Below are 27,479 nucleotides of genomic sequence, written 5' to 3' on the forward strand. Positions count from 1 at the left end.
TCTAGATGTTTGCTAAAGTGTTGCTAGTCGGTTGCTAGGATATTTTGGGTGGTTGCTAGGCTCTTGCTATGCAGTTGCTGGGGTGTTGCTAGACTATTCATAGTGTTCTGGGTGATTACAGACATTCCCAGCTCTGGTAATAACAGAAAATCAAACATTGTTTTCAAAACTGATCCAGTTTCAATGCTTTGATATAATTGTATTTCTTTTTATTGTTAGGAAATTCAAAAATGTTACTCTTAAACTTGCACTAAAACATGATTTATACCATCTAAGTAGCCTATGTAATATTAATAGAACCGCATGTCTTCTTTAATGATGCAAGCTCAGAAGCATTTATAACCTGTTGAAGTTTTTTATATTGTGTATTTGGTGCCATGATGGATATTGAAATGTTATTTATTTTTCATTTTAAACAGTATAGATGATTACTTAATGTTAATGCAATATTTGTGAACACAACTGTGCATGTCAGACAATAAATACCCAAAAACTATGCATGGGGGCTTGCTTTGGTGTTGCCACCCCTCATAGACCCCATGCCACCCCAAAAATAATTTTCTATATCCGCCCCTGGGGACGTCGCATAACTGCCAAATTCAAACTGTTTGATCAGTTTTATAAGGTCTGTTCTCCAGAAATGTATTTAGTTAGTTACCTGTAGGGAATAGGGGATCATAATTTGCTGTTGTCCAGGCTTTCTATTGTTGTAGTATTTTTGTAGGAGGATAAAAAAAAGAAAGATAATATATACCCTTCATTTTCAGGTTGCAAGTGATTATTTTAATACATTAACAGGCTCAGCATAATAATTTTTTTGAAGAGCGACAGGGTCTCAGATCAGCCTGAAAGGCCATTGGATGTGGCCCACTTGTGACTTCTATTTAATCACCATTTTCTATGTCTGGGAAAGTGCTCAGTCATGTTCCCAAGTGAACAATTTAACGGCTCTTTAATTAGCCCAGACTGTGAATGAGATCCCACAGCGAGCTTAATGACCAATGAGCCCATTAATGACCAGCGAGCCCTTTCAATTACACACACACCTGTCTTCTTCTTGTCTGCATTCACACTACAAAATATAGATATATGACAAAAAATCATAAACCATAAAAAAATAAACCAAAAATGTACCATGACACCTGTTTTTTGGTACAATGTTGTTTTTTGTTAGCAGCGCTATGTTATTGTGAAGCTGTAATTGGCTAATAGCTTTTAGCAGAACAGTGTCAATAATGCTAATTTGATTAGGCACTTACTGTAAAAACACTTTATGAATAAGTTCCACTGTAGGCACACTAATTTAAAATGTAATTTAATCATGATAGATACTACTGTCACACCTACTACTGACTGATTTTTTGACACATACAAAACTTTGTTAATGTACAAACACAGTCCTGCAAAATGCATGTTTTGTAAATCGGCCCTGGTTGTGTGGCAAATAAAGGCTCTTTCTGCATACTAGAACGTGCAAACTCAGGCTAACTAAAGAATCTGACACCACGGTCTGGCACATCTTATGCACTGACATGCTGACGTGGGCATGCAGTTGGACTGGTGCGTCTTGCAGGATAGTCAGAATCATTAGTGTTATGTGATGATGTGTAGTCACGCTCTGAGAGCCTGACTTCCTCCTGTTGAGTCAGAAATTTCTGCTTTTTTGACAGAAGTGCTGACCACTGTCATTTGTGTGTTAAAAAAAAAACGCGTCAGCATAAATGTTCCACAAAAAAACCTGTGCATCATTTTTTGAAGCTCTGCATCTCTAAATCATGCCTCAGAATTATGCATGACCCTGGTATGGCCTTGGTCAATCATGATTGCACATATATTAGCTTGTGCATCATGACACATTGTGCCTGGTTTTATGTCAGTATTCAGTAATGTTAAAAACCATTGGTTCTTTCATATTTCTTAGCTGATGGCAACTCAAAATGTATAAATGTGCTCAAGTAACAAATAAGATTTGAGATGCTGGAGGGGAGGATTTTCAGATTTTATTTTTAATTTCTTCAAACTGCAGTTGGGTTGTTTTGATTAAGTAATAATAACTTAAACAAATACAGGTAATTTACTAAATTAAAGTTCATTGAAAAAAAAATACAAATAAAATTATAATATATATATTAGGGGTGTCAACATTAACGCATGCAATTTAATCAAAAAAATTTAACGCGTTAATATTTTTTTAACGCAGATTAATCGTTTAATAAGGTTTGACCCCAACTTCTTCCCGTCATCGCAGCGCGGAAGGTTATCTATCATTGTGTGATGAGGGTACAGCACCACTGTTGCCAGGGTAGCGGCACAAGTGGGCTATTTTGAAAATACAGTGGCGGGAAAAATTACAGAGCCGTGGGTTGCGTTTTTTGGGCTACTTTTTTAATGTACCGCGGCTGCCCAAAGTGTACATTGACAAATAAAAATAAAAATAGATCTTTTTACTAATGTGTATTATACTTGGAATGTATCCCTGACAACTTAAGAACGGAGAGGTGGTTGTAACATCGTAAGTTTCAGCAAGAGCAGCAGAAATAAACATGACAACAGCCACTATAGATTATATAAGATAATAAACACATGATTACGATAGGATATGGTCTATATGTGATTTTCTTGACAGAATGTGTGCATCTGAAATGCTAATTTGTGCAGCGATATAAAAGGCTATAAATAGCATATTTTAACAGCAGTAAACGACCAAATTCCACATGTGATTGCAAAAGGAAGTTATCACAAACACTCGATGGTGGTTTGAAGTGAGTTCTGAGTAAAAGTGTACTATTAATATCATAAATTGTCTTATGAAGCATGATGCTAATGTTAGCTCTAATGCACCTACAGAACAGGTCCAATTCTTCTTCATAATGCATTTTGTCATAATACTTCACGTAAGGTCTCAAGAAATGTTTTGTTGTATTTTTTTTAGAAATACTTTTGATAATACTTGGGTAAATCTATACTGGGATTGAAGCGATGTGGCTTGGTAAACGTTTTATTGCCAGTTTAAAGGCTGATAATGGCTGAATAAAAACAAAAAAATAATGATAAAAGAATAATAAGGATTATGTCTCATACCTGGCGGAGGTGTGAAAGGTTCTTTTTCCTTAAACTAGTTTGTCATGCATTTCTTTTTCAACACATTTACAGGTAAAACCTAGTATTTTAAATGTGTCCATGACTGTGATTAACGCAATTAAATTTTTAATCGAATGACAGCACTAATATATATATATATATATATATATATATATATATATATATATATATATATATATATATATATATATATATATATATATATATATAATTTTTTTTTTTACATATTAACCCTTTCAGTGGTGAGTTTAAAATATTCTATCGGTCCCCCAGAGTGAGTTTTTTTTAAGATGACCGTTATTTTAGAACGTTTGCCCTTACCGTTTCCATGGCGACGCATCATGATTGTTAAGTGACACTGTATGACAGATGGATTGCTTTTACTTCGTTTTTCCTTTTTTATTTAATATATTCACAAACTTGCTTACCATGTCATGGATAATCTGATATTCCAATTCACAAATATGTGTAAATGAGTGTGTTTTGTCGTTTAAAAACCTTTATAAATGATCTTGATTGTGATCTGTAACGTGATGGGCGCCGCCATGTTTGTTCGCACCGCAGTTCAGAGAGTCCTGTCAGTCGGATTTACAACATGTTAATTCATCAATTTCTCCCGAAATACATGTAAGTAAGTGGCTGGTGAACTGGGTGAAGAATAGAGTGAACTTTATAGTTACTTACACTATGTGTATCTGATATAAATAAAACACATCGGCATATTAAATTTGAATGGATTGTTATTGTTGCCTTCATAGACATCTGTGTGTATTTTACAAGTTCTAAATGTATTGTTTTACTAGTACTTATGTGTATTTAAATGTCTGAAACCTAAAATATGCATTATGTGGTTAAGAACACTGCATAGTTGTGATAATATGACAAGCACATTGCACATCTCTCATTGACTCAGGACCAGTAAAAGCGCGAAACCACAGTTTGAATTTGGCAGTTATGTGACGTCCCCAGGGACGGATATAGAAAATAATTTTTAGGGTGGCAAAGGGGTGGCATGGTGTCTATGAAGGGTGGCAACACCAAAGCAAGCACACTCTCAGAAATAAAGGTACAAAAGCTGTCACTGAGGCGGTACCTTTGCAAAAGGTACATGTTTGTACCTAAAGGGTGCATTTTAGTACCTTAAAGGTAAAAATATTAGTACTTAAAGTGTGCATATTTGAACATAATAGATACAAAAGTGTACCTTTTGAGAAGGTACCGCCCCAGTGACAGCTTTTGTACCTTTATTACTGAGAGTGCATGCATAGCTTTTGGGGATTTATTGTCTGACGTGCACAGTGCGAATATTGCATTACCATTAAGTAATCATCTATACTGTTTAAAATGAAAAATAAATAACATTTCAATATCCATCTTGGCACCAAGTCAATACACAATATAAAAAACTTCAAGAAGTTATAAATGTTTCTGAGCTTGTATCATTAAAGAAGACATTCTGTTATTACCAAAGGTGGGAATGTATGTAATCACCCAGAACACTATCAATAGTCTGGCAACACCCCAGCAACTGCACCATCCAGAATATCCTAGCAACCATCCAGAATATCCTAGCAACCAACTAGCAACACTTTAGCAAACATCTAGAACATCTAACTGATCAAACTATTTATGTTTCTTAAACAAGACTTTAAGACAAGCCAGCATAAATTTATCTTTCAAACTTTTCAATCTAGTTATTACAGGTATTCTTAAATGCTTACAATTCAAATACACAGATGACTTTCCTGCCCAGTGAACACTCATGAGATCAATAACACTTAACAAACAACTCTTATTAGGATTCAGGAATTATTTTTGAGCTCACAGCTCACACTCTATTACAGTATACAACATAAATTAAATTACAGATAATAATAATAATTCAGCAATGAACTTTTGGGAACAGATAATTTTCATTTTACTACTGTAAAGCAATCTTGCAGTAGATAAAAAACACTAGAAAAGTTCAAATACCAAAGAATTGTATGAACTTGGTATGCACCACAGTACAGTACAAAATAAAATGTAAAAAAAAAAGTACATTCAGCATCCTCTGCACATTTGGTCAAATTTCATTACAGTATACAGTATTATAGCGGTTTCCTGGTCTCCTGACACAAGACTATATCTCTAGGCAGTCATTCTCAGTTCTGCAAACATGCAGTACACATACAAAATGGTTACAAATAAAATTTGACAGTCACACGTTTGAAGGTGTACAACATGTGCTACAGTTTACTGTACATATAGAAGAGTGAAATTTCCATCATGTACTGGTACTGTACTGTAATTATACTGAATGTGTAAGTATAAAACCCATGTATATTATTCGATCAGCTCTCGCCTCTCTCCGTTGTTAGGATGCAGAGATTCTGATTGGTGTCTTCAGTTTTGCTGCCTAATGTTTAACTTACTCATTGTTAAACTTTTTGAGAAATGTGTCTTTGCTAGAAAACGGCAATACAAGATTATTACCTAACTCTGCTATTAGTTTTCGTGATCGGCATCTTCTTATTGATTCCATGTTATTGTTTTGTCCAATATGGCAGAAAAGCCTCTATATCCATGATGAAAGTGGAGCGACCGGTCGGAGAATCGGATCACCAAACAATTTCGGGATGAATCTCAGACATATCCGGACGGTATTAGATTTCTCAGAGGACTTCTGAATAAACCGAGAAGCAGTATCTGATTAACGAAATGTAAAATCAATTTGTTAGTGAATGGGCTGCGCTTTGTATTTTTGACTCAAAAAGAACCGGTTCATAAGAGGCATTTGTTAATGAAGCCGACTACACTGGGCGCGCTGCGTGCGCGTGCAACCATCGTGCGCTGTCATCGCCGCGGCTGAGAAGTAGCACATGCAACACTGCTTACATTTATATTTTATTCTGTGATAATTCTGGGGTGGTAGTTGCCATCCCGTGCCACCCCGGTAGATGTAGACGTCCCCGAATGTTCTAAATCCCATATGTGGGACCATACTCTCAGGGGCATTGAGATAAAAATCCCATATTATGTGGGACCATACCGCTCAAAAGGTTAAAAGTTTGTTTTATAGCAAAAGCAGATAACTCCACATTTAATGTTTTAGAGTTTAAGAAAACACTTATTTAATCTTTGTAATCTCCTCAGATGACAATGTAGATGCCTGACAAACGTTGTTGATCATAAACTGTATGGATGTGATTACACGCAATACACGGAGCTTTTCCCTCACCATCGTAACATTTTGCTTTTGCAAGGCTCCGTGAAAACGTTTCAGCTTTTATTTTCCTTTTACGCCCCTAAGATATCACAGGTTCAGCAAGTTCGTCGAAATTATCCATCCTCGATCACCTTAAGTCAGCTTTGACGGAAGTCCTCTCAGCCAGCACATCTTTTCAAAGTGAAAGTAGCCTTGTCACCTGACCTGAATACAGCGCGCTGATTCGCTAAAATGTATCGGAAGCCAAACAACCCAAAAGTGGGACGAAACAGCGCGGTATTAAAGAGTTCGCGACTCGACAGCGCAGGGAGGACGTGTTTGCTAGCACGGCGCTAACATAAAAAGTTTGTGTTTTCCCCTGCACGTTAACATATTGAAGTATTAAGTTATTACATTTATTTTGCCTAATATCTCTCATAGTGTTAGCTACTTTGAAGCATGTATAGCAGGCATCCTCAAATCTGGCCCACTCCTGCAGAGTTTAGCTCTAACCCTAATCAAACACACCTGAGCATGCTAATCAGAGTCTTCAAGATCATTAGAAAATCACAGGTAGGTGAGTTTGATCAGGGTTGGAGCTAAACTCTGCAGCAGATTGGCCCTCCAAGGAAAGATTTGAGGAACCCTGCGTATAGGCTATATTTAGTAGCCACGTTCAAAGCAGAAACTTCCATTGTCCTCTTAGAATTAAAATGTTTTATGGTTTCATTCATCAAGCCATATTTTAAGTAAATTTTACATTTAATAATATTTGTGTAACTGTAGCATATGATTAGGCTATACTGAGGAAAAAAAATTAAATTAAAAAAAAAATTAATATACTGATATTTTTCTGTCAGGACATTATCCATTCATTTTACCTTACGGAAGTTAACAATGGTTTTACAATAGTAAATAATAAGTAGTGATTTTGAAGGATTGATTGTCATTTGTTTAACCGCAGTTGAACTTCAAATATGGTTAAATGGTTAGTGTAATAAAATCATGGTTAATTTTCATGTGTTTTCTGATAACCCTAAAACACAATGCAGTGCAAAATTCAAAATACATCATATTGAATTTACACACTGTCCCCAATTTTGAAAGAGTTTGTTTTTAAATCAATTAATTACATTTTATTTATTTATGTATTTAATATGGGGTGTAGAAAAAAGCCTGACAAACGTAGCCATTATATAAAATTGCACTGTTAAAGCTGGTCTTTAGAGACAAAAACAAAAAAAATCCTATATGTGACCCTGGACCACAAAAAGCACAGGTATGTTTGCAGCAATAGCCAACAATACATTGTATGGGTCAAAATGATCAGTTTTCTCTTTTATTCCAAAAATCATTAGGATATTACTGTAAGTAAAGATCATCCATGAAGATATTTTGTAAATCTCCAAACGTAAATATATCAAAACTTAATTTTTGATTAGTAATATATATTGCTATTATCTTATATTAATATATAAGAACTTCATGGACAAAGGCGATTTTCTCAATATTTAGATTTTTTTTTTTTTTTTTGCACCATCAGATTCCAGATTTTCAAATTTGTATCTCGCCAAATATTGTCATAACAAACCATATCAATGGAAAGCTTGTTTATTCAGCTTTCAGATGATGTATAAATCTCAGTTTTAAAAAAAAAAGTACCCTTATGACTGGTTTTGTGGTCCAGGGTCACATACCTATATCCTATTTAATAGCTAATAGTTCCAATTTAAAATGGTAGCCTGCAATTTTGTGCTAAATGTAGAACTTGAGGACAACAACAACAATAATAACTAGGCTAATAACTAATAAAAATATATAAACTAGAAGCTGGGTGTGCTCCTCAATCAAGAGAACTATGGTATTGTAAATTTATTAAAGTCTCATTAGGCTATTAGGCCCATAGGCAAGGTGTGCAGTTCAAAGTAGCTAAAACAACTGTTAATGTCTTAATATGAAAGATAATAATCAAAGGGGAAATGTAATAACGTAATACTGATCTTCATTAACGTGCAGGGAAAAACAGGAACTCCTTATGCTCGCGCTGCGCTGCGCTGGTGAGATTAGTTCGCGTCGAGCTGTCAGTTCGGTGGCGCTTGCAAACACGTCCTCCCTGCGCTGTCGAGTCGGTCGCGCCGCTCGGTCCATTGAGCCGGGCAAACTCTTTTTCCCGCGCTGTTTCGTCCCACTTTTGGATTGTTTGGCTTCCCATAAAAATGGACTTATTGGCTTCTGTTCAAAATCAACAAGAAGGCTTGTCGGCTTCTGCAGTAAAACGTGAACTCACGATGCCTTGGAAGTGGACAATACCGGCTTTTAAAATTTTAATATTTTTTGAAAGTGGCGTTTATCGGTTTTTGCAAATGAAAAAAATAAAATAAAATAAATTATATATATATCTCTAAAAAGAAAAACAGACTTGAACAGAATTTTGTGTGTGTGTACAAATACAGTATGCATAGTGAAGCTAAAATTATGCAAGAAAGTGTAAAGGTATTATTTTATTGTTTGTAAAAAACTTTTATTAAATTTGTTAACTTTATTTTTCATTATGACATGCTAGTAAGCAAGAATTACATAATTTGTAACTCCACTGATGTGGAGTTTTCACTTCTCAAAAAAAAGAAAAAAGAAAATGAAACCATTTAATTCTTTTGTGATGTATATGCAAGTTTGGGGTCAGTAATTTATATATATATATATATATATATATATATATATATATATATATATATATATATATATATATATATATATATATATATATATATATATATATATATATATATATATATATTATTTTATTTATTTATTTTTAAATACATCTTATGCTTTTGATCAAAAAATACGGTAAAAACAGTAATATTGTGAAATATTTATTGCGATTTACAATAACTCTTTTCTATTGCAATATATTTTAAAATGTAATTTATTCTTGTGATGCAAAGCTGAATTATCAGCATATTACTCCAGTCTTCAGTGTCACATGATCCTTCAGAAATCATTGTAATATACCAATTTGCTGCTCAAAAAACATTTCTTATTATTATCAATGTTGAAAACAGTTGTGCTGCTTCATATTTTTGTGGACAATGATAGAAATCTGATAGAAATTCTGATACAGAACGTATTTCTTAAGGCGGTGTGGAGAGCCACCCTTTCCTAAAGACCTGTTGAGTCTCTGCTGTGGATCTCAGATGAAAGCAAACCAGGAAATTGCTAAGACTGCTTGCAATATCCGTCCTAACTGAGTCCACATCTGTCAAACAGGCCAGGCCAGGGGTCTTCCCCTTAAAATCACGACAGGCAGTGAAAACAACTGTGCAAATCAACAGCATCCCTAGTAGGCTAGCTCAATCCCATCAGCCATTACCGCACTAGATAATGAAACAACCACCACCTTCTCTTTCTCACTCATTGTTGGTCATTTTTGCATAAAGTGAAAAGGTATGTGCGTGCAGAGCCGAGAAACCCAGGCGTAATCCGTAGGATTGCGACCTAAGCTCGATAAGGCGGACGAGAGCTGCCCATATCCTGGACACAGCCCTGAATGTTCCCGGAATGTTCCCCTTCAGGCAGCCGCCGCAGCTGGGAAGCACCTTCTCAGAACTTGTGGATTATAGAGGAAAAACAACGGCTGGGTTTGAGAAAAACTCTCTCCCACCACACAAACATGCACAGAACGCTCGAAATCCCACAAGCTTCCATGTATGTTTTTGTTTCCCTAAAGAAAGCAGGAGTTTGGGATGGCTCATTATGGATGAAGAGTGTTGTTTTGATGTTTGAAATATCTACATCCCATTAGCGGCCTAAGTCTCCTCTGCTGTGATGTTCTTTGAGTTTATCCAGAAACACACTCTTGAACGCAAACATTGGGATTCGAGTGTTTGCCCACAAAGAGAAATGTTTATATGGCGTGTGAGTGATGGATCTGCTCTGGGTTTGCGACACAGATATGTTAAACTTCACCATATTTTGTGGATTTGAACAAACCCTTAACCATAAGCATTAAACTTTGGGGCGTAACATGATCTGCGCCGTTTATGGACATGGTACCTCAAATCATACGGCTTTTTGGGAAGAGGTACTATAACTATCCTAAGTGCTTCTCATTTGCTGTATTTTTCCTCACTTTCTGGGGTGTTTATGATGTGCTAATCTAATTAGATGGTTCCCTGCAGACTGTTTAATATCTCTTAAATGGAGAGATAACCTCAGGTCAACAATTCTTGAATTTTAAAGAATCTTCCTCCACACTTTCACACTCGAACAGCCTTCACAGGAATATACACATGGCACATTAGTTTTACTCACACTTATTGGAAGTCTGGATTCTTTGGTTATATCCTGTACATTCTACCTGATGTTTGCTTGGATAATGAACTGCCAAACATCACATCCTTCTGCATCCCTATTGCTTATGGGCTAAATGTGCCGTTTTAAGGCAAGGCACTCAAGGTCAAAACACTTTTTTCATTCCCTGGTCCATTTTGACATCTTAGGCCATAACATGTCTTCTTTCAGATAGTGGGAAGATAACATCCAAAATACATATTTAAGTGTTTATTTTATTACATACTATTTGCAACTATGGATTTCATTCTGTAAAGATCATTTTCTGCAGATTAGATTAGTCAGAAATCTTCACTTGAGTAGCACATACATGCATTAAACAATTTAGTTTTATTCCTGTCTATATTCTAAAGAGTTTTTCGGATCAAATGCCTCATTAATATAACATCATATCCCTAAATTTTATTTTATTTTATATTATTTTAATTTAACTTAATTTTTAGTTTACTGTATCGAGTGAAAAAAGGAAATATCCAAAACCTTTTACTGTAATATTTCAACAAAATGAAATATCTTTATTCAATGTTCAGATTTCTGTTCTTGTAATGTTTGCAAATTAGTGCATATATAATTTGTATATTTAATTGTGCTTTTTCATTTCCCCTATTTTTAAATGTAGTTTATTTTGGCATCAATTAATGGTCACCTAAGGTTATTTTTTAAAAACATCAAAAAGCATCAACTTTTTATACTGTAAATTAAATTGTTGTGATGCTTCATTTTACTTAAAATGATTGATTTTAATTTTAAGTGTTTTATTTAATTTATTTAGTCAAATAGTATTAGTTATTTATTAGTCATCAGCCAGAATGTTTATATTGGTGCATTATGGCATTCACAATTAACTAAACATGAAAAAGTCCCTAAGCTGTTGATTTATATATTTTTCCTTCTCCCTATTTATAATATATATATATATATTTTTTTTTTTTGCAGCAACTTTTGCAGACATTTCATCCATTGCACATGCATCTAGTCCTATCTAGTCATAAAGATATAAAGACTGAATTTAGGCAGTTTGATGTGTGCAGAACCAAACTGAAAATAAGCATTATAACCAATCAGAGAAGCATTAAAACCAAACTGAAATGTAAATAATTTGGAATTACAGTATGTTGTCATGGTCACATTGTAATGGTGTTTCCCAAACACACCGGCTGCAAGCAACATAGCAAAACTAAAACTCACCCATTTTAATCAACACAGTGTAAATACGAGATCTATTTTGCAGTGTATACAGCTTCAGTGATTACAGTATTTGTAAGAGTCCAGAACAGCGAGCGAGCACTGAACTGCAGGGCTTAAAACATCACATGAAACAGTGTAAATCTGCTGTGACAGCTTTGTTGATTGTAATGCAATGGGAGTGTTCGTCATATTGCTAACTTTTTGTGCACAATTTATGAGATACTTGCCTAACAGTGTAGTTTTTCTTGCTGCTGAGTGGGTCAGTGTAAAGTTGACCACTGTCTTTTTCAGTGATTGCAGAAATGCTGTGTTTGTGCGTGTGGGTGTTGTTTTTGTGACCTCTGCTAGTGGTTTAGTCCTCCTACATGTAGCTCTGACCCAGTCTGACCGCATCCCTATGGAGAGGACTGTGGCAACTGTCTGCGTTTACAGAAGTCATTGTGAACACAACATTTCTGTTTTACTCACACACAAACACTCAAGAGATCCTTCACTGGAATCTAGCTTATGCAGCTGCATATATCTAGAGTTTGAGGTCTCACAGCAGTCTATCTGTCTACCTGTCTGTCTGTCTGTCTGTCTGTCCGTCCTTCATTCCGTCTGTCTGTCGAGGTGAAATGCCATTGAGTAAGTTTTGTAATTTCATATTCGCATAGTCCATTTTAATCAGACTTCAGTTGCTTAATATTTTTTGTCAGTTAAAGTTATTGATAATGTGAAAAATTCTAAATATGTCTGTTATATAAACTGTGATAGACCAAATTTTAACCAAACGTCTATATATTTAGGAAAAAAGTCATTCATTTGTATAGTGCTTTACAAAATACATATGCAATACATATTTCTTTTTAAATAAATTAATACTTGTATTGAGCAAGGATGCATTGTACTGATCGGGACTGACAACAAAGACATTTATAATGTTATAAAACAATTCTATTTCAAATAAAATTCTGATCTTTTGAAATTTCTATTCATTAAGGAATCCTGAAAAAGTACCACAGTTTTATCAATAGTATGTAATTTAGCTAAAATAGAATTTCATAATGATAGTCTCTGGCTGTAATGAGCATGTACAAGGAAGAAGTTCCTGGATTTTCCAAAGTTAGCAAGGTGCATGGCATTAAAAACAAAAACAAAATATCAAATGTTTTGTTTAAGTAAAAGAGATCTCTACATCTTTATATATTTCTCTCCTATGAGATTTAAGAATTTCCCATTAATAAACATCATGTAAAGACATGGTTGGACATTTTTATATGTGAGTCAGATTGCCTCTTTTTATAACTGAGTGTTTCTAGAATAAGCTGCAGGGTGGATCAGACTTTATTCTGTACAAAACCTGTATGCAAAGTGCATCCATGGGACAGCATTAAATGAACAACTTCATATTTTGATAATTAAATTGAAATGGTTTTTTTTTTGTTTTACCTCTGTGTCACTTCTTTATAGCCTTTATTCATCTGTGTTTTCCCTCTCCACTCTGTCTCTCTTGTTGGCCTTTATTATGCTTCTGCTGAATGCTCTTTATCAGAGCTGCTCTATAAAGGTGGATTGCCAGGCAACAGAAGGTCAACCTCCCGTTTAAATGGTCACCGTGGCTGCACTCTGAGAACTGAATAAACAAATCCGTGTGAAATATGCTCATTATAGCTCGTAAGGACAGTCAGTGATGGAAAACACCTTCACACCAACTCATAAGGGGCCGTTGTTATTGTCGCTGATAAATTCGTTCAATTTAGACACACTCACAAGATTTAAAAGCAGAAATGTTTAGCTTTTTTTTTTTTTTTTTTAAAGCATTTAGATCTGAATTCTTATTGTACAGTTTATAATGTAAAAAATAAAAGTTTAACAATTAACAAATTATAACAATTATTTAGGCTACATGCAAACTACACTTATATAAATAATATTTATTTTAATTGGCAGCATGCCACAAATACTGTCCATGTAAGTATGATGTTGTAAAAAATTTGGAATATTCTTGTAATGTTTGATAGATTACTTTCATATGTGTTTTGAATTAATAATTATAGATATTAGGACAGTTCAGGATGTAATTGGCTGGGTATTTTGAGTCTGTTTTTGTCTGCTCACTAGCTTGTAGGCACTCCTTAGGCTGCTGTCCAAATTGTCATGTGATAATTTGGGTCCTTCAGGGTTGGCTGTTTTATTGATCGCCTAAATGCTTGACCATGCAGCATCAGTACAGCCCCGGTACTGAGCAGAGTATTACTGTACCGAGAAGAGACATGGGGACATAATCAGAGATGGGGCCAATTAGCTAAAAAGAAACACTTAAAAGTAATCTGATGTGAAATATTCAATATTCATTGAGCTCAAATTGGAAGTAGATTCCTGAAGGAAATAGCAGTGCTTAAAAGGCAGGAAAAATATTGTTCAAGTTATAAGTTTTAGTTAGAAATATCAGTGCAGTGATGCTTTTAAAACACCGAAATATTCAGACTGGTCCTTCTTTTTTTTTCTTTTTTTTGTTGTTTTTTGAGTGTTTATTTAACTTTGTGAAATTTTGATACAAAAAAAAAATTAAATTAATTATATCTTAGAAAAAATTACAGCTTGATTGGACATGCTTCAAAAAAAAAAAAAAAAAAAAAAAATCTCTTCACAAACCACCAAGTACGCCAGCTTGGCAAAATTTGTTGGTTGTGATATAAATGGCAACCTACAGACAGTCATAATTTGTGTGAGAATTGATAAATAAATATGAAAATGGATTATTTCACTCTGATCTTTGCATCATAATTTAAAAAAATAATAATATTAATAGTTTTATAATGGATTTTATTTAAGGGTTCAGAATCTGGGTAAACCATAAAAACCATACAGAAAGCACTGAAAAACATTATAATGTGACCATTATAACAAAATTGTACAACACATAGAGATAGCAATACAGACAGATAGGTTGTTCGTTTCCATTCTATACAGCCTATTCCTATTTTAATACAGCCATATTCCAAATAAAAATGTTAATTTACATATTTTTATGTTTCTGTTGTCAGACAATGCTATCCATTAAAACGATATGCAGTTACTTCCAGTCTGCTGCTCTGCACTGCTAAAATCCAGATTTAAAAACAAGATGTCATCTGGCAAAATCACCATACACATAAGTTAAAGACAACAGCTGTGCAGTGATTACAGCTATATTTACTTGTGAAACGATAATGAGAGAACAGAGAAGATGTTACAAATGAGAGAATGTGTGACTTATTTTTTTATGTTTGTTTGTTAACCACCAAAAAGATTGCCAAAAATTGCCAAATATATGTAAATAGCTCCTTATCGCAAAACGTTAATAAAAGTCGCAGCAACAATGAGAAAGTCACATAATTTGGTGACAAATCCCCAAATTGGCAACGCTGAGAAACAAAGGTGATGGGTAATGGTCGTCTTTCCCATCAGCTGCTGATCACTTCCCACCCAGTCAGAGTCATGAATGTACCAATCCATTTTTCTCTCTCTCTTTCTCTCAGTCCATCTTTCCTACCACAACACCACAGTGCTGAATCATCTTACAATCAGCGAGGCTGCAAGTCACGCCGACAAGGATTTAGAGTCTAAATCTGATATATAAAAACAGTGACCTCCGTAATCCCTGAATCTGAATCAGTATAGCTTTAAATACCCAGTGCTTGGAATCAATCAAGTTGTGACGACTGCATTTGAGTCCTTCATGAGACATTAACCAAATCCAAGAGAAAGCTCCTTTCTTGTCTTTGTTTCTTTCTTTTTAGAAAATAGTTTTTTTTTAGTCTTTGCAAATGAGCACCTCCCAATTTGGCTTAAGTAGCAAAGTCTGCAGCACATGCAGTTTTGGTTACATGGCAAATGATAATATCTGAATACATTCTTTCCTACTGAGCTTCATAAGTGAAGCCAGGTTGTGACCAGTAGCACTTGCAAGTCACCCAAAGAGAGACTGATGGAAGATGTAAACCAAAGGGTAGACTGATAGGTGGAATAAACCTAAGGATGAAATGATGGAAGGGAAAAAAAACATAGCGGGCGGCTTGAATGCTGGTTTGGTTGCTGCAGAGTGCAAATGCCTTTAAAGAGAGCTGGCAGGTGTTTTGATTTTTGTGGTGTTTTGTAGCTTTTAGAGTCAGCTTTGAGAGCTTTTCCACTTGAGCAAACCAGACGATGTGACACACTCTCCAGAGATTTGTAGTTTTGCTTTTCTGTCTGTTATGCGCAGGTTGTTGAGTCAGTCTGGGTCTATTTCGGTTTAATTGTAAATAGTGCAGCTATTTTAGTGCCCTGGTTATGAGCTCTCTAAGATAAACAAGTGTTTATTTTAGGGGTCCAACACGTGCAGTGGGATTAACAGCGATAAACAGCAATCCAGAGAACTGGTGCACCGCTAAAAGTTGTATGTCTTGAAGGCAAGTGTATATACATGTTCTCGTTCTGCCTTAATTGGATAAATAATAATGCATCTATCTTAAATATACTATTCTCTCTGATTTGGTTTTGTGAACCCCTTCAGAAGCCTGATGCTGTTACGGGGCTGACGAGACGAGAGGCGTGCGGATCCATTTGCAGACTTTTATTAGGCAGAGACGTGGTCATATCAGGCAGGGTCAAACAGTGGCAAACAGGTATAACAGGGGCGAGACAAAGAGTAAACAGAGACAAGCGTGGGTCGATGATCAGCGAACAGTATCCAAAGGGGCGAGACAGGAGAGGTAGTCCAAAACGTCAGCGATAGTCCAGGCAGGGGAAAACATGATTAAACATCAAAGGCAAGGCTAGGCAAGGCAAGGAAAACTAACGGGGCTCTGTAGGGCAGCGATAATGCATACAATACTCGGCCACGAGGGAGAGAATGTCCAGGGTTGAAATAGTGTGTGTGATTAGTGATGCTGTGTGATCAGGTGTGCATGTGATTAGAGCAATGAGTGATTGGTGACAGCTGTGTGCGTGTGAATGGTGAGATGGCTGATGGGAAATGCAGTCCATGTGATGTGTGGTGTCCTCTAGTGGTAAATGAACGGGAGTGCAGACCAGATTCATGACAGATGCATCAATTAATTTGAGTAATTAATTAAATTCAGTATTGTTTCTAGACATCCTTCCTTTTGTGGTATTTTACATCATGTTTTTAAGAAATACATTTTTAATAAAATACTGCTTTTTATCATTATTACTCTATATAAATTGAAGTGTCAAATATTACAATTGGGTTAGTTTTTGTCCTTTTTCTTTTCTTTTTTAAGAAAGGTGTGCTATTATGTTTGTTTAGCATGCCTTTTTTTTTTTTTTTTACATATTTGTTTATATATTTCTTTAATTTTATATATTGGTGAATTAAGGTTAATTGTAAAAAAATTTGCCAGTAATGTCAATGGCACAAAATAAAAAAAATAAGTAAATAAAATTTGTAAGTAAAATATACAGTCTCATTTTATATCATGTCCCCTTAAATAACATTATCGTCATTTAATGTAGTTAAACTGCAGCCATGATACTTGTAAAATATGTTATTTTAAAAGTATCAATACAAGCAACTACTTTTTTAGTATCCTGACTGAAGTTTAACAGCTTTACTCTGATTGTTACTGTAGCTCATATGGAAAACTAGCTTCTTCCACATGCATGTATAGGTACAGTATCTCATGAAAACTTTGAAATACGCTTTCTTAAAATGTATCTAAACTTCTGTCTTCAAGTCTTTGTTGAAATTTTGTGTGGGTTTTCTGTTAATTGGTGACTAATTGGCAGGTTTTACCCAACACCTTCTTTCTCTCTCATACGCCCTCTACAGAGACAAACACACACACACACACACCGACTGACACAACAACCTTTCCCACACCAGAAAGCTGTCAGATAGACCGGTCCCTGACAGCTTCTCTGTGCACAGCATGAAACCTGTGAACGAGAAGGCTAAACTTGACTATTAGAGAGCAAACAGGTCTTCTTGGAGAATGTTTGAGAAATTTCAGAGAAGATGATTCAGCCCATAATCACTTTGGATGATGGCAATTATGCTCTCAGACAAAATTGCTGTTCTTGAGCATGCCAGGGTGATGATTGCGAGTTGATAACTTTATTAGCATGAAAGAGAGTTGTGACAGAGGCTGATTTTGTTCTTGGTCCTGTGGCTGCTAATGAGATCATGGATGTTTTTGGCATGAACGTTGTTTTCCATCCCACACATAGAGCGTTACTGTTTGGGTTCTTCATTTCAGAGCTGGCAAAGTCTGCATAAAATATATTTAAAATAAACAAATATGTTTGTTGGCGTGGATGAAGTGATTTTTGGATTCATTGGATGATTTCCTCATTAGAGAGGGAGATGATGAGACAGAGATATGAAAGATAAGACAAATCTACTTGTGTGAACTTTCACGTTATGTTATGTATTTTTATTGCAATATATTTTTAATAAGAATAAATGTTACATTAATGTACATTATATTATATATTATATTATATTGTTTTATTTTATTTATATTGTATAGCCTATTTAATGTTAATCATTTTATATATTTGTTTTATTAAATGACAATAAACATTTTATCCTCAGAAACTGTACATATAGAGATACTTCAACATTTTAATCTTGGATTTATTCATTTCTTGCCCCTTTTTTTGGGGTTCATTCGATGTGCTTTCAGCTTTTGATAACAGTGTAGTACTCTCTGTGTAACTTGTTTTTACCACGTTTACAATTTGCAGAATTTCCCATTTAATCAGAGCAGAAAATGTGAAAATAGTCTGCAGATTTCTTCTGGGCACACTTATGAGTATATGGAAAGTCTTACGCCGTAAGCACCATAGAGTCTCATTCTCTATTGTTTGAGAGTCGACAAGCCTTCAGTGTCATCCACACCTCACAAAACACGCAAGGCCTTCTCCTCCGCCAGAACAATCACCTTTATTCTCACCAAGGATAGGCTGCTCATTGTCCATTGTTCTGCATAACAACAAACGCATTAGGTCACAGAATCCGATGCTTAAGGAGTCGTGAGACTGCCTGAGAGCCGGGGATATTAGTCATTAGGATGTCACTGCCGAATGGCTGGAAACTTTGACAGGAGTGTTCATTCGCTTTGGTGTGTGGATAGCAAGGGCTTTTAATAGCAAGCCGTGCTTTTCAATGCCAGAAACTCCTCCTTTGGTCCAAGACACCCTAGATTGCCTCTTGTGGTCACGTGATTAAATATGATTAAAGTGAAAACACTCACATGTTAAGATATAAGACTTGAGTTTAGAAAATGCTACTTAAGTTACTTAGCAACTTCAAAATTCACTTTTGAGGTTTGACTGTGTTTAATTTATGTTGGAGAACAAAATGTGAAAGTTTCTTCAAGTAAATGTAACCACAGAGCTTGTTTGCCCATAAATCGTAACCGCTTTTCTAAAAACCCATAGCAAATTCATGAGGGAACCCGTGGCGAATTAGCCTCCGGGTTGGCCTACAAATTGCCATCATGACTGAACAGCTCTATTGAGAGAGGAAACGCAGGGCTGCAGGGACTTTAAAAGGGTAAAAACAAGGGAAAGAAAGACAAAGATTAATGATAAAGAGAGAGATGAATGTAAAGGGTATGGAAGACAGGGACAGGGCGATTGCAGGCTAAAGAAAAGAGATATTACAGAGCTACAAAACTTTTCATTGAGACGGGATCAGGTGAGGGAGTGCTGCAGTCAGCAGCACAGAGGAATTCTGGGTAATGGGAGGAGGGGAGGTTTTTAATGTGATACAAAAGTACAGTTTTGTCACACACACACACAGCATTAAGGACTCCATTTCTCAGATTTATTTCTGATTGGCTGTCTATTTCACTTCCTGATGAGGAACTGTTGCCTCAACAAGACACCGTGTTAGACATGTGACTGTACTGTTGTTGTGCTCTCTCTAATTATCTCTCTCTTTCTCTCTTTCTCTCTTTTTCTGATATATCCTAAAAAGCGGTCTCCTTAGAAGACTCGCCCATCACCCAGAACACATCTTCATCGGATGCGTCTCTTTCCATGGCCAGCTTCATCATCATCATCCTCGCTCTGGGGCTGCACTGGCCCTTCATGTGAAAGGCCACAAGCGCATACACACACAATGATCATATACATAAAGGTGAACATCATGAAGAAATGTCAGGGTCTTATTTCCTCCAAAAATCAAAAGAAGAAAAAAAAAAGAAAGAAATACATTTTGATTTTATAATGAAAATGATGCATTTTACAAATTTGGCATTATTTAATTCAATGGTTATATTTTTTGTTTGCCATTACTCTGGTCTTCATGATCATTCAGAAAGCATTCTAATATGCTCAGTTGTTAATGCTGGATATTAAATGTTAATGTTGGAAACAAAACAAAATAGAAAGATTTTTTTTTTTAACAATTTACACTACTTTTCAAAGGTTTGGAGTCAGTACATTATTAGGTTTTTTTTTTTTTTTTTTTTTAATTGAAAGAATTAGGCTTTTTTTCAGCACGGATATGTTAAATTGTTACAAAAGATTTCAATGTTGAATAAATGCTGCTATTTAACATTTTATTCATCAGTGAATCCTGAAAATCACAGGTATCACAGGTTCCAAAAAATATTAAGCAGCACAAATGCTTCCAACACTGATAATAAATCAGCATATTAGAATGATTTCTGAAGGATCATGTGACGCTAGAGACTGGAGTAATAACTGGTGAAAATTCAGCTTTGCCACAACAGGAATAAACTATATTTTATTCTACTAAAAATAGAAAACTGTTATTTTAAATTAAAAAATACTGTTTTTACTGTATTTTTGATCAAATAAATGCAGCCTTGATTAGCATAAAAAAATATTTTAAAAAATATTATTTTTCAAATTCTTTTTTGCATTGCAGGGTACTAAGAATTAGTGGAAGGCTTTTTTTTTTTTTCCTTTTTTTTAAATTTAATTTAAATTTGGTTCATATTTGGTAAATATATATTATAGTATATAATAAACATCATGGTCTTAATGCTTCATATATTTTTTTGTTTCTTTCTTTTGGTTTTGGGGTGAAACATGACCAGGTCATTTCCTGACCGTTCATATGAGTTCACTCACACTGTATCCCTAAATATTCACATTGCAAGGTTGATTCATTATGTTCCCAGCCCCTTTATGTGAAAGACTCCAGCAGGGAGACTAGCTGTGCTCTCTGGGGTTTAAGTGTTAACACTCTTCACAGACTTCTAATATCAGAACAAAATTATCATCATCACTGACTGGGACTGTGGAATGCATGACAAAATATGTGCATCTGTGGAAACATCGCTCATGACCACACAACAAAAAGAAAACAGAATCTGTCTGCATAGTAAGCAAGGGACTTTACCACCATACACACACACAGAGCATTATTGAATGAAACTATGAATGATATGCACATTGTACTATGTATATAGTTTGAACTGGCGCTGAATTTATAGGACAACGAATGTTTAAGTATCACACAAACTTTTTTTAAAGATTTCTTCAGCTGTGACTGAAACCCACACAAACACATAGTTATAATGACATACATCTTACAAAATATCCGCAATCTTCTTAGGCTTTGCTGTTACCTGTTTGCACGACTTTCATGGATTTAAAGGGCTCAAAGCATCCCTTTAATACTTTGTTTTGTTAATTCCTGCATTTAGCTTCCAAGTGCACAGCTTTTCTAAGAAAACACACTTTTAATTTAAAGATGATAGTTTATTAAACATATTTGAGACATACTGTGTCATTTGGAGTATACCTTGTCAGTTTCATGAGGTTAATATTTTACAGAATTACATATTTGAAATTGCACTAAACTTGCTTTATTCAAACTAAAAAAGAAAAAGAAAAAAAAAAAAAAGTGTAGTTTCCCCCCCAAAAGTGTGGTACAGGTTTGCGTGAATGTTGTCATGTTTAATGGAGAAAAAAGAAAAAAAATTCACAGATATGCAGAATGCCTTTCTTTTATAAATAATGAACTTAAAGTAAAGCAATGCAGGATGTTTAGAGATACCAAATATTTTCTATAATAGCTTCTTTAGCAATCTGTTTATTTCCTATTATATGTTAACATTTAAGAGTCAGTATTTAAACATTGCTATAGTTCTTACACAGAAGCAAAGAAGGTCTAATGAGTCTGTAAACATTTTTAATGTTTATGCGTTTTCTTTTTGTTGTTGTTGTAGTTGCTGTGTCTGATTGCACATGAATTGCTTTCCCTCATGTATCTCTGATGTTGGTTCTATAATGTTTTTATATGAACGTTCACAAATCTTCATATACATTCTTACATTTGCAAGCCAACCATTTAGCCTCAGATAACACAGATACACCTGCAGGGTGCAAATTACAGGGGGTTAAACCCCACAAATTAGAGACAGAACAAAGGGTTTGGGGTTTTACCTTGTGGTTTCCATTAGGTCCAATTTTGGGTTGTACTTTGACAACGTCATGTCATTATCACTTTATTATAGCACATATCACAAATGTATGTCAGAAAGTTTATAATTTCATTTAAACAGATTTTAAGATGGTAAACCGTTGTCTAATATGCTCAGCAAAAAAATAAATAAATAAATTAAAAAAAAATATTGGGGGTTGCATGATGATCTTAGAATAATAAAGAAGAATAAGAGGAGTTCATCCAAAAAAAAAAAAAAAAGTAAAAGTGCTGTTATTATTTAATCAACTTCACCCTCAGAATATTGTTAAAAAGTTCACCATTTATTTTCTGCAGAACAAAGTCATACAAGTTTCGAATGACATCAGGGTCAGTAAATGACAGAATTTTCATTTTTGGGTGTATTGTTTCTTTAATCTTGCACTCTACAATGTATCTATAAAGATTCCTTTATTTAAAAAAATAAATGTTGTTGAAGGTCATTGTGTAGTTCACACCATGAATAGATTTATGCAATGCCATGCAAAGCCAATGTTTTTTACACCAATGTTCCAAACTGAAAAATGGATTGCGATTACAGCTTGTTTGCTGTATTTTTTAATTTTTTGGTTTGTTTGTTTGTTTGTTTGTTCATGGTTTGGTTGGTACAGTTGAACACGTATGGCTCAGCGAATGAAGCTACTGAAAAACTATCAAATATACACAGCGCATATAAAAAGTTGGTTAAACAGCTAATAAAGTGATTCTCTACTCAATTTTTCTGAAGTTTCTCAACACTTTAAATCTCCACGGTTGATTTAAACATACAAAATATCAAAGAAAGAGCTTTGCTTTAAGTAAGTTTTGAATAGAGAAAAATCTTTTAGAAAAAAATCTAAATAAGGGGCTTAAAGTAATAAAAGGGGCAAAAATTACATAAATAAATTTAAAAAGAAAATAATTTCTTAATGATTTAAAATAATTGAAATGGTAAATGGTAACCTCTCTCGGGCCTTCTAAAAGGGTCTCATTGAATCTAGAAGAGACTTTATTTAAATATATTTTTTAATTTAACCTCATTGCATCTGTATCATTCATGAAGATTAATTATGTTGACCTGCTCCATCATGTAGTTCCAAACCCATGTGACACCAACATGATTGTGAACGCAAATTGAACTTCAGTTTGTGAACAGTTCATTGAGTGTGATTTATAAACTCAATTGGTTCTTTGGCAAAAACTGACAGAATGAAAGAATGATTTGTTCACAGATCCTGTCCTCTAGTTCAACTCACTGACTCTGTGATCTGGTTGGAGATAACATCTCAGATTATCAATGAAGAACTGAATTTTGTTTGTTGGTTTGTTCCTCACACAGAGTTATGGTTTCAGAAAATTTGGAATATTGCTCACAAGTTATATAAACAACTTTTGGTTCTTGTTTGTTTACAGGTTCGGAACAACATGATGGTGAATAAATAATTATATAATTTTTACATTTGGTCACACATGTAGTGAACAGCACATTCCAGGGCCCAATTTGTGGCGGGGCCCCTCTCTGACCATAGTAGTGGAGATTGGTTTGCTACGTTTTGATTGGATATTGGTAGGTTTGCTACATTTTGATTGGACATTGGTAGACTAACATAAGAAAACCATCCAATGGCATCAGATAAAGATGCTAGGACAACAGCCAGACACCTCTTATGGCGCTTTTCCACTGCCTGGTACGACTCGGGTCGGTTTGCGTTTCCACTGCAGTTTAGTACCGCTTTAAAATGGTCGGGATTATTCACATGTCGTTATAGTTGCGCCGCCTCTACTGCCGTGACTCCTGAAAAACGTTTTCATTCCGCGTCGCTCCATCAAGCTCTCGCTGGATCCGCTCCTCGGATATCTGAGCTTCTCCCAGGTGAAAAACAAGTACACTTCCATAATGTACTTAAAGTGCTCTATTTTCACGCACTAATTTTGTACTTAATATACTAAAAATAATCCTTTAGTACTTCTTAAGGTCAACTTAAGATCATCTAAGTGTACTCAACTGTGCTATTTTGAGACACCATGAATATGAACTAAAATGCACTTTTAACATACTATCTTTGTATTTAAAAAATGTATTTAGCTACCACTTGTAGTACACTTGAGTGTACTAGTGTATGAAAGATGGGTTCAAGTGTACTACAAGTGGTAAATACATTTTTTGAATAGCACAGTTGAGTACACTTAGATGATCTTAAGTTGACCATAAGAAGTACTAAAGGATAATTTTTAGTATGTTAAGTACAAAATTAGTGCACGAAAATAGAGCAGTTTAAGTACATTACGGAAGTGTACTTGTTTTTCACCTGGGCTGGCCTGTGAGGGAAGAGGCAGTAACAGATACCAAGTTCTGAGTCTGCAGTTTTTGAGGCAGCAACAGATGCAACCACACTCTGAGGAAAAAGAGACCCTGCGTTCAGAATCTCCGTCCAGCGAGACAAAAACAGTCTTCATCCTAGAGAGACCAAGCAGACTGACCAAGTCCTGAATCTCTAGTCCAGAGAGGCAGAATACATCCAGATATTTGCAACAAGGTTATGCTCCGGCGAGCAAACTTTTACTTCAAGGTACTTATGTCTGCGTGTTCCAGGCTAAGGACCTTCTGTACCACCTCATCTGAGTGTTCCAGATTTTAGGACCCTTTGGTGCTCCGGAAGGTCAGCATCCTACAGCGCTTTATGGTCAAGGCTGCTAAAATGGGTTCCTGTTCCTTTCCCCACTGCATTGTTACCAGCACAACCAGTGGATGAAATCACTGCCACCAGACTGCTCACTTGACCACAGAGAACGTGAATATCACTTATCCAAACCTCTTCCAAAGACCTTGGCTATTGTATATTATCAGTATATGATTTTCCCATTTACATTAGAGATTAATAGCTCATTCATTTGTCTGATGCATAATACGGTTCTGTACCTTATTTGTTTCAAAGCAGCAACAGTTTATCTTTCCATAAGATAATGTAACTCTGACAAAGCAACACCTAGGGTGGCCGAGAGAGCTCAATGTGCTGAAAATGAAAAAAAAACAAAAAACACGTGCAATTTAAGAAAACATCTTCATCAGTTTGACAACACGTGCTGCAAATACTCTCAACACAACCAAATACAGAAATGTGCTGCCAAAACTGAAACGCGCTGCAAATACTCACAACACAACCAAATACACAAATGCGCTGCCAAAACTGAAACGCGCTGCAAAAACTGAAACGCGCTGCAAAAACTCACAACACAACCAAATACAGAAACGTGCTGCAAATACTCAACACAACCAAATACAGAAACACACTGCAAATACTCACAACACAACAAAATACAGAAACACGCTGAAAATACTCACAACACGACAAAATACACAAATGCGCTGCCAAAAATGAAAAGCGCTGCAAAAACTCACAAAACAACCAAATACAGAAACGTGCTGCAAATACTCAACACAACCAAATACAGAAACACGCTGCCAAAACTGAAACGTGCTGCAAATGCTCACAACACAACCAAATACAGAAACGCGCTGCCAAAACTGAAACGCACTGCAAATACTCACAACACAACCAAATACAGAAACACACTGCAAATACTCACAACACAACAAAATACAGAAACACGCTGAAAATACTCGCAACACAACCAAATACACAAATGCGCTGCCAAAAACGAAAAGCGCTGCAAAACCTCACAACACAACCAAATACAGAAACATGCTGCAAATACTCAACACAACCAAATACAGAAACACCCTGCCAAAACTGAAACACGCTGCAAATACTCGCAACACAACCAAATACAGAAACACACTGCAAATACTCACAATACTACAAAATACAGAAACACGCTGCAAATACTCACAACACAACCAAATACAGAAACACACTGCAAATACTCACAATACTACAAAATACAGAAACACTCTGAAAATACTCACAACACGACAAAATACAGAAACACACTGCAAATACTCACAACACGACAAAATACAGAAACACGCTGAAAATACTCGCAACACAACCAAATACAGAAACGTGCTGCCAAAACTGAAACACGCTGCAAATACTCACAACGCAACAAAATACAGAAACACGCTGAAAATACTCACAACACGACAAAATACAGAAACACGCTGAAAATACTCGCAACACAACCAAATACAGAAATGTACTGCCAAAAATGAAAAGCGCTGCAAAAACTCACAACACAACCAAATACAGAAACGAAAACTGAAACACGCTGCAAATACTCACAACGCAACAAAATACAGAAACACGCTGAAAATACTCACAACACGACAAAATACAGAAACACGCTGAAAATACTCACAACACAACCAAATACAGAAATGTACTGCCAAAATGAAAAGCGCTGCAAAACTCACAACACAACCAAATACAGAAACGTGTTAAAACTGAAACACGCTGCAAATACTCAACACAACCAAATACAGAAACACGCTGAAAATACTCACAACACGACAAAATACAGAAACACGCTGAAAATACTAACACAACCAAATACAGAAATGTACTGCCAAAATGAAAAGCGCTGCAAAACTCACAACACAACCAATACAGAAACGCTGCAAAACTGAAACGCACTGCAAATGCTCACAACACAACCAAATACAGAAACACACTGCAAATACTCACAACACAACAAAATACAGAAACACGCTGAAAATACTCGCAACACAACCAAATACACAAATGCGCTGTTAAAACGAAAGCGCTGCAAAACCTCACAACACAACCAAATACAGAAACATGCTGCAAATACTCAACACAACCAAATACAGAAACACCCTGCTAAACTGAAACACGCTGCAAATACTGCAACACAACCAAATACAGAAACACACTGCAAATACTCAATACTACAAAATACAGAAACACGCTGCAAATACTCACAACACAACCAAATACAGAAACACACTGCAAATGCTCACAACACAACAAAATACAGAAACACTCTGAAAATACTCACAACACGACAAAATACAGAAACACACTGCAAATACTCACAACACAACCAAATACAGAAACGAAAACTGAAACACGCTGCAAATACTCACAACGCAACAAAATACAGAAACACGCTGAAAATACTCACAACACGACAAAATACAGAAACACGCTGAAAATACTGCAACACAACCAAATACAGAAATGTACTGCCAAAATGAAAAGCGCTGCAAAACTCACAACACAACCAAATACAGAAACGTGTTAAAACTGAAACGCTGCA

General features: G+C 35.4%; 1 protein-coding gene across 2 annotated transcripts in view; it reads left to right on the forward strand.

Annotated features, from left to right (window-relative positions):
- gpc5c (glypican 5c) overlaps positions 1 to 27,479 on the forward strand; it is a 145,888-nt gene that overhangs the window by 111,053 nt on the left and 7,356 nt on the right. Inside the window, exon 9 of one of the 2 annotated variants that reach the window (XR_009268972.1) lies at positions 19,779 to 19,940. Coding sequence is in view for 1 of the 2 variants with exons in the window: in XM_058764623.1 (XP_058620606.1) it covers positions 19,779 to 19,897 (119 nt within the window). In the remaining variant the exon portion in view is untranslated. Of the gene's footprint in view, positions 1 to 19,778; positions 22,964 to 27,479 lie in introns of those variants that run through there. The other variant, XM_058764623.1, reaches the window with a different exon arrangement.

This window comes from Onychostoma macrolepis, chromosome 02, assembly GCF_012432095.1.
Source record: "Onychostoma macrolepis isolate SWU-2019 chromosome 02, ASM1243209v1, whole genome shotgun sequence".
Taxonomy (NCBI): domain Eukaryota; kingdom Metazoa; phylum Chordata; class Actinopteri; order Cypriniformes; family Cyprinidae; genus Onychostoma; species Onychostoma macrolepis.